Source organism: Benincasa hispida, chromosome 9, assembly GCF_027475165.1.
Source record: "Benincasa hispida cultivar pf3 chromosome 9, pf3_genome.v1.1, whole genome shotgun sequence".
In the NCBI taxonomy this organism is placed as follows: domain Eukaryota; kingdom Viridiplantae; phylum Streptophyta; class Magnoliopsida; order Cucurbitales; family Cucurbitaceae; genus Benincasa; species Benincasa hispida.
The window spans coordinates 90,262,128-90,270,793 of record NC_143486.1 but is presented as its reverse complement, the minus strand read 5'-3'; the positions used below and the strand labels follow the sequence as shown (position 1 = coordinate 90,270,793).

Genomic DNA, 8,666 nt, shown 5'->3' with positions numbered 1-8,666 from the left:
ATTCGTGAATGGATTTTATTGCACATTTGTCAGAATTTTTGTGTTAAATGTAACGTCTCTTCGAAGCTTCAATGACCTCACCATCACTCCCACACATTCCATCTTTCCACCTCCCTGAATACGCGCCTCGCGTGCAAACCACGCCCCAATTAAACAAATTTTCTAATTCCCCAGAATACCCTTCTCCGAATACGTTGCTGTTGTTGAACGCAAGTACTCTTAATCGAAACGAACACCGCGAGTAGAGGATTCTCTTTTAACGAATTTGACACAAACTAAAAATAATTTTTAATTTTGTTTTGAAGCTCCAACTAAAAGAAACGGTTATGGTACTAAATCTCGCCTACACCAACTCCCCATTCTCCGTCGCCGGCGGACGGTTACTGTTACGGTGACTGATCCCATTGCATAAATTCTCTCCTAATTATCGCCATTAATTCTCCGAAACCCACTCTCACTCAACATCTTTCTCTCTCTTTTTCCACTTATTATTGTTGTAGATTCTTCCTTTTTCTTTCTTCTTATAGCTGGCGTTGGAACATCATCGCTCTTGTTCATGACGGAATCTTTGAAATTTTGTTAGGGTTTCTGGAATGGGCGGTGAGTTCGTCTCTGAATTTCAGCAATGGTAGCTGCTGTATCAACGACGCTAAACCCCAAGACTGCCCCCCAGAAAGGGCCTCATCTTCATCCTACACGACAGAATTCGAATAGACTTCCGTTATTTCCATCGGAGTCCGACAATGCAATTGATCCCCGCAAGCCGAAATCACGAGAGGTCACTTCTCGATTTATGCCTCCATCCAATTCCTCTGCCTCGGCCTTGCTTACGAAACGCTCTTCTTCTCCTTCAGTCTCTAGAACTTCCAGTTTAGCTCCAACGCCGACGCAGGCTGCTTCGTCCCTTAATAAGCGTTCGGTATCGGTGGACCGAAGAAGGGTTGGGAGTCCTAGGCCTTATTCTCTTGATTTCAGGACTGGCAATGATAATGGTGGAGTGGGCGAGATGCCTGCCTCTCAGAAGTTATTGCTTACTTCTACAAGAAGCTTATCTGTTTCATTCCAGGGTGAGTCTTTCTCTTTGCAAGTTAGTAAGGCGAAGCCAGTTCCTTCACGAGGTGTGAGGAAGGGTACGCCTGAACGCAGGAAGTCGACGACGCCAGCGAGAGCAGGCGGTGTCGCGGAAAAAGCAGAGAACTCGAAGCTTATTATAGATCAACATAGATGGCCCTCAAGGTTGCGGCAGGCTAATTTGATGAGCAGGAGTTTGGATTGTGAGGACATAGCCGAGAGGAAGAGGGTTAGTGGTGGATCTGTGAATGTCATTAGGCAGTTGCAAGATTCTAAGGCTCAGGGGAGGGGTTCCTTTGATAGGGTTTTGAACTTGGATTCTGTAAATAGGGGATTGGAGAAGGGGGATGAACTCGATATGGACGCAAATTCAGAAAACATATCTGATCGTTCTAATGTAGTTTCGTCTGATTCTGATAGCGTCTCTTCAGGTAGCAGTTCTGGAACTCAAGAGTACAGTCCTAACGAAGGACAAGGGCAGCGTGGACCTCGAGGGATTGTAGTGCCGGCAAGATTTTGGCAGGAGACAAACAACCGGTTGCGGCGCCAGCCGGAAAATGGCTCGCCGTTGTCCAAAAATATCGGGGTAAGAATTTTAGCTCCTTCCAAGCTTACCGTGCCAAAGAAGTTTCAAATGGATAGTCCTGCATCATCTCCACGGGAAGTTGTTAACAGTAGAGGCCAATTGTCTCCCATTCGCGGTTCACTTCGCCCTATGTCACCAAGTAGGCTTTTAGCATCGTCCACAGGACCTCGGTTGAGGAATGCTGTGGGGAGTACCCCTCTTAATAGTTTGAACAACATTCCATTATCAATGACAAGTTTTGTTGCCGATGCTCGAAGGGGAAAGATTGCGGAGAACCGAATTGTAGATGCACATTCATTGAGGCTCTTACATAACCGGCTATTGCAATGGCGTTTTGTCAATGCCCGAGCAGATGCTGCTCAATCCGGCCTCAGTTTGAATGCAGAGGTACGCTTAGGGTATTCTCCCTTTATCAGTCGTGCGATAAGTTTCTATTTTGTTCTAAAATCCCCCATTATCTTCTTCTTCTTCTTCTTCTTCTTTTTTCTTTCCTTTGGTTTTTTGAGGTGTTCTTTTTAAAGATATATTATTTTATTTTGCCTCCTGTTCCATGTTCTTTTGGTCGCAAATCTGCGGATGGTGGTAGGTTGACTGTTCAAGAATTGTTGGGTTTTATTGTCTTCTAAATTTTGTTTTTTTAAACCCGTAGTTGAATAATTCAAGGGATGGTACTTACATAGTTTTAATTGCATCAGAGAAGCCTTTATAATGCTTGGCTGAGTACCTCGAAGCTGCGTGAATCTGTTAGAACAAAAAGATCGGAGTTACAGTTACTCAAGCAAAAACTAACGTTAACCTCCATCCTCAGCTGGCAAGTAAGATAAATATTCTTAGGATTGTATGAGGCGCATTCGATTTCGATTTTGTAAATGTTATTGCTTTTTCTATTTCCTGTCTTGCTCTCTTCTGATTTGCCACTGTTTGGTGACAATAGATGTTGCATTTGGAAGAATGGGATGAACTGGATAAAAACTTTTCCAACAGTTTATCAGGTGTTACTGAAGCTTTGAGGGCTAGTACCCTTCGCTTGCCAGTTGTTGGGGCAGCAAAGGTAAAGTACATGATTGTATATGCTGATGTCTTTGAGAGCAAGAGATAATTGGCTATGTGATTCATTGTTTCACTGATTTGATTGTTTTAATAAGCTGTCTTACTTGAAATTGTCTTTCCTTTCTTCTACAGGCGGATGTCCAAGGTATTAAGGACGCAATTTCTTCTGCCGTTGATGTGCTGCAGACAATGGCATCATCAATTTTCTTTCTATTATCAAAGGTGATGATCATCATTTTTTTATTGTTTCCATTTTCAATAGATTTTGAAGTTGTAAAATGTTGCTAGTCATTTGTTAAATTTATTCCAATGGAACTGTTGTGCAAGTTTGGTTCAAGGTATTCTAGAATGCTCACGAGATTATGATGCTTGCACATATGATAATTTGTCCATATGAATGAGATTTGATTTTTTTTTTCCCTGAGGAAATATTCGCTAGACAAGAAAAGGTTAAACTAGAAGGAAAGAGGAAGACGAGAAACCTACCTATATGTTTGCCCAAAGCAGACGATAGAAGATTCTCAAGAAGAGTATAAATAAGAAGTAATTGCCAACGAGCTGCAATAAGTAGCGAGAAACAACCCAACTCCAAAATTTCCTCGGCATATTTACATGTCTTCAAAATATTTTAGTTCATAGCAATAGATTTAACTGCATTAGACCAATGGATCCGTACATTTCCCCAATGGGAAAACCAGTCAGCAATTAAGGAAGTTATGGATGGATCGCATAAGAATCCCAAAAGTTACGAACAAGAACCACCGTAAGACTAGAAAATGGACTGCAACACTTAGAGGATCTGTTGAAGAACACTAATATCGTGTTGGAGTTCAATATGGCAGATATTTTACTGATAGGGAGTTGGAGAATGGCTTCCATTGTGGGATATCCCGTGACATTGGGCTGTCTATAAAAACAAGCAGGATAATGTGTGGTGGGCCCTCGACAATTAGGGGTTTTCCCATTGCAGATCTATAGGAAACCTTCGATAAGATGGGTTTTTGGATGGATCGCTTCTTCAAAATGCGGAGCTTCAAAATTCTCCAGACAGTAAGGTTGCAACCTATGTGGAATCATGATGGAATTTTTTTGATCTTTTTCTAATTCAGCTACAAGTTGTCTATTAGATTTTGGAACGAGCCCTGAGTTATTAAAGTGAGCTGGTGCTCTACGCAAGACCACATAAAAAAATGACCTGCTTGATGAATATTTATTATATTATACGGTGGTGTGTTTAGTTGGTAAGAAACAGGATGTTTTTTGAGGAAAGTATCTAGAGAGGTGTACAGACCGTACCCAAGGCATTGCTTAAATGAAGCTCTTTACAGTAAGTGTTTTCTTACTATTCTATTAATAATATATTACTAATAACTGTAGAGCCCTTTCTATTAATCCCTTCTTGTTAGGGTACGAGAGGCTCTTGCCTTTCTCCTTCCACTTTGGTATCTATTAAGAAAAAAGATGCTCAAATTTTCTCCTTAGAACATAAAGCTTTAAAGTTAGCTGAGAAACAGTCCCAGTATCTTCCTAAACTCCGTAAAAAGTTAGAACCACTTGGAATATTTTGCTTCTATTGGACGAGGGTAGCCAAGCCTTTCAGAAAGAATTTCTTGATTGGGATTAAGGTGACTGAGGAGAGATTTTCGAACGATTTTTCCTTGTAGAGATTATTTGGTCCTGAAATCTTGCACCTTAACAACCAATCAGTCTATTCTTCTCCTTTGCTAACAATAAAGTTCTTCCTAAATTTAACTCCTAGCTTGCACAAATAAGTTAATTGCAAGGGCATAGGGTCGCAGGAAAAGGTTTACAGAATAAGAACTTCTCAATTCATAAGCTCATAACCTCTATGGAAAGATGATAACAATCCATGATTGTAACTATTTCTCAATTCTTATTGTGTGTTTTGTACAAGGGTTATGTATAAGTTTCACACTATAGCCTTACGAATATAAATCTAGTGGTCTTCAACTTGCATATGATATGAAACTGTCCTTTTGATGCTAACCTGTCAGGATGCACCACCCGCACCCCCCAACTGCTCTCAGCCTAAAATATCCTCCAACTTCCTCAGCGCTGAAAGTGAAACTTTATAAGTTAAACCAAAAAAAACAAAGTTGTACATTTTTTTCCCGATTCTGAAAAGTTGTACACTGTTCGTGCCTAATTTGCTGCATGTGATGTATGGGTAGCTGAAAACCTGAGAAACCAAACTCATTACACGAGAAGCAAAATGGGCGTGAAAAGTGGGTAGATTTGGTAATCAAATAATTTTCCGGATGTCTAAGTGATGAGAATTAATAAAAGCACAAACAATGTGTTCTAGACAGGACTACCTTAGGATGGTGTGGAACTGAACCCCATGGAAATGTGCTATAAAAGCTTAAAAACCTTCAGACTTTGGCTTCATTGTACGGCCATTCTAAAAATCTCATGAACAAAATGGGTTTGTAGGACCAAATTTGTTCATTCGTTTGCAGTTGTTTCAGTTGAACAGCTATACCTTTTCAGGATTGTCTCGCTTTCGGTAATTCCTTCACCAGTAGTTGGCATGACTACCACTTTTTAACCAATCATGTATTCTTTTTCACTCATTTCTTAAGGGGGAAATGCGCTTCTTCAAAAGTACATGAAGTGACTAGCTCTAATTGCTAACTGAAAAGCGGAAACCAAGTTTGTCTGTAATCTTAGACCGTTGCTTCTGTGCTCTCAGACTGGTCTGGTTTAAGCGTTTAGCTTTTAAGAGTTTGTTGATTCACACGAATTAACCAGCATCGAATTGTAATCTGGGAGGACTAACTCGGCTGTTAAAAGGTGAATTCATCCTAGTTCCTAGATATGGAATGGTCTTTGTTAGTTCATAGAAGAAAGTTTTCTTTTTATAGTCTCTTGTCAGGGCTCTTAGAGCTGGTAAAACATCCAATTTCACCAATATATCTGTAGCATAGAACTTGTAAAGAACGATCTTTTTTTCTCTTATTTTGTCATTTTCGTGGAACAGGATTTCTATAATATTTACTGTGAAAATTTAACCTGACATTCAGGGAAATCCTATAACCACGTGAAATTTAAGTTTACGTTCGCAATCAGCTTTTCAATTTGCATGGATCTTGCCACTCGGTTCGTATTTCTAAGCATATTTCATTTGATAGGTTGGAAAGGTAAACTCTCTTGTTTCTGAGCTTGCGAATGTGAGTGCAAAGGAATGTGCTTTGCTTGAGCGGGTAAAATATCTGTTGTCTGCAATTGCTGTACTACAGGTAAATGCTTCTGTTTTGTTGCTACTTTGTTTACACGATTTGTTTTCACACACCTATTTCTTCACATAAATGTTTTTCTTTCTTTCTTAATTCCTCTCAAAACACAATTCAACATTCACTTCCATCATGTACACGAATCTGGACTAGTTGTTATTTCTCTTGTATATATTTTTGCATGTATATCTGTAATTTTGTATCTAATTTTTGGGAAATCAGGTGAAAGAGTGTAGTCTGCGAACGCAAATTTTACAGCGGAGATACGTACTTTCAACCTGACAACTTACACGTAAAAGCTGTTCACTGTCACAAAGCTAACCTTATAGTAGAAGATTAAACTCTTTGTTTTTTCCGGAGGCAATAAGGACATCTGGATGCTTGTGGTTTTCTGAAGCAGAAGAGTGTCCACATATTTGATTTGGCTTTTGTTTGTTTACAGGAAAATTGTAAGTATTGTGTATTTGCGTGTATAGGTAGCAGGAATTGTCCTTGATGTCAAATTAATTGTGTACAGATCCATTCATTACGGACCAGAGGTTTTCATTTATAAAATATGAAATGGTGTGTTCTTTTTCAAGTGCTGTCTAGTCTGGTTTCTTCATATGGTTATCTGTTCTGCTCACGTTGTAGCTTTGCTAGTCGAATTTTGAGTGAAATTCCTACAAAACGAAATGGCCATCTTTTTCTTTGCCTGGATTCTCTCTCTCTCTCTCACACACACACACACTCCATCATAAAAATGTGATTGAGTGAGAATCAAGCATCGAATTTGATGATGATAAGATTTGCAAAGTTGGTCAAAAAAAGAGGATCCAACCTCGTGGAATGCTATGATTAGAGGGTGAAGTGTCTGGGGTGGTACATAACCTCAACACTTTTCAGAAGCCATCGAGGAAAACGATATCACATTTGCTTGATAGTGTATTAAGAAGGATTTAGATACCACGGAGTGGAATTCACATAAATTGAGAGGAGACAACATTATGATTCTTTAATTCTGATTAGAATGGAATCTTAAGATTGGGACTGGGCTTAGACGGCTCTGTTTTCCCGTATGGTTACAGAACAGAACACAGCAGCTCCTTTTTATTATGATGGAGACACTGCACTTACATACATACTCTGCCTTTTGTATACGTATTTGATGCATATGGAATTGTTACAGGAAAGAAGAAAGACGAAAAGGAAGATGTGAACAAAGATGGTGTGTGGCGTATGGCTTTGGGCTGACAAGGAAGTGAAGGAGATGGGCTTGGTTGGGCAAATGGGAGGCCCCATCTGAAGGAGATTCCATTGATTCAATTCAAGTACATTGATGACTCAGGTACACTTTCCTTTTCCCTCCTCTTGCATGTTTTCCATGCTCCTACAAAACCTCCATATTTCCCCTCTCCTTATTGGGAAGACTCAAATAGTGATTTCTTCAACTTTCACTTTCTATGTGTAATAGAGGAAGAAAAAGTTAATTTCCCCACTCCTAGAGGATGACTGAAAGAAAGATAGGGGCGAAAAGTTAAAAAAAGGTGTTTAGAAAAAAAACAGATATATTTGGATTGATTTGAGAATGAAGTGTTTAAAAAAAACAGATCTATTTGGATTGATTTGAGAATGAAGTTTTAAAAAAAAAAAAAAAAAACCGAGAATGAAGTTTTTTTTTTAAAAAAATTATTTTTATTTAAACACTTTTTGATAAAAACGGTTTAAAATGCGCTTCAAAAGTAATCTTCAAAACAGATCTATTTGGATTGATTTGAGAATGAAGTGTTTAAAAAAAAAAAAAACAGATTTGTTTGGATTGATTTGAGAATGAAGTGTTTAAAAAAAAAAAAAAAAACTGAGAATGAAGTGTTTTTTTTAAAAAAAAATATTTTTACTTAAACACTTTTTGATATTGAGTGGTTGTCAAACATTCCATTTCTTTAACAAAAAAAATGACTTATTTTTTAAATTAAACACTTGAAAATGTCTACCAAACACACTCTAAGTCTCTTGGTTGCAATTTGTATTTAATTAGGAGTTGATCCTTTTAATTTGTGTACTATAATTGATTGGTTATTGACTTATTGACAATTTTAAAACTAAAAAATGTATTGAATACGAAATTAAATGTTTAATGTCTATTTAAATACGAAAGTTAATTTATGATAACAAATTCAGGAACATATTTGATTTTTTTTTTATATAAATTCAAAAATTTATTACACATAAAATTGAATAGTTGAAAAAAATCAATAAATAAATCTTAAAGTGCGTAGATAGGAATATGAAAGTCGAAGATTAAATCAGTAATATAAGAAGAAAAGAAAAATGGTGAGTTGTGGGATCCACGTCAGCATTTTGGGTATTTTGGTAAAGACGCGGCGAAGCGAATGGATGAGAATGTGGTGCTTTCAATTTTGCTTTTAATATAAATAAATAAATATTTATATATTAATACAAAGTATATGTTTTTTTTTTTTTTCCTAATGTATTTGGTGTCATCATCTTCTTTGGCCTTCGGCTTTTGTAAAGGGGAAAAAACAAAAACAATCGGTATCGCCGAATAGGTGCTGGTGGTGATAATGCCGTGGAACCCACTTCCATTGTCTGGTGGGCCATGCTGACGTGCACCGCACCATTTTTTATTTGTATTTTTTTATTTCCTTTTCTTATCCTTTAAAAAATGATAATAATCTCATTGTTAAATTTTGATATATATATAT

General features: G+C 37.7%; 1 protein-coding gene across 4 annotated transcripts; it reads left to right on the top strand.

Moving 5' to 3' along the window:
- Positions 1-234: 234 nt before the first annotated feature.
- On the top strand, positions 235-7,796 carry LOC120086436 (QWRF motif-containing protein 2-like). Of its 4 annotated transcripts, none has more exons than XR_005484224.2 (7): positions 235-2,044; positions 2,353-2,472; positions 2,592-2,708; positions 2,840-2,929; positions 5,860-5,967; positions 6,184-6,410; positions 7,130-7,796. XR_005484224.2 is itself a non-coding variant. In XM_039043085.2 (7 exons), exons 2-7 carry the CDS (start codon positions 626-628, stop codon positions 6,241-6,243), a joined length of 1,914 nt encoding a protein of 637 aa, XP_038899013.1. In that variant the 5' UTR covers positions 247-391; positions 584-625; the 3' UTR covers positions 6,244-6,541. The 4 variants fall into 4 exon arrangements, 2 of the variants coding, with proteins under 2 accessions (XP_038899011.1, XP_038899013.1); XM_039043085.2 differs by lacking the exon at positions 7,130-7,796 and having other exon boundaries at positions 247-391; positions 584-2,044; positions 6,184-6,541; XM_039043083.2 differs by lacking the exon at positions 7,130-7,796 and having other exon boundaries at positions 6,184-6,541.
- Positions 7,797-8,666: the final 870 nt, after the last annotated feature.

Coding starts and splice junctions, on each gene's coding strand:
- LOC120086436 (XM_039043083.2), top strand. CDS start 626: ATGGTAGCTGCTGTATCAACGACGCTAAACCCCAAGACTGCCCCCCAG. Junction 2,473..2,591: donor CCTCCATCCTCAGCTGGCAA/GTAAGATAAATA, acceptor TGGTGACAATAG/ATGTTGCATTTGGAAGAATG. Junction 2,930..5,859: donor TTTTCTTTCTATTATCAAAG/GTGATGATCATC, acceptor TTCATTTGATAG/GTTGGAAAGGTAAACTCTCT.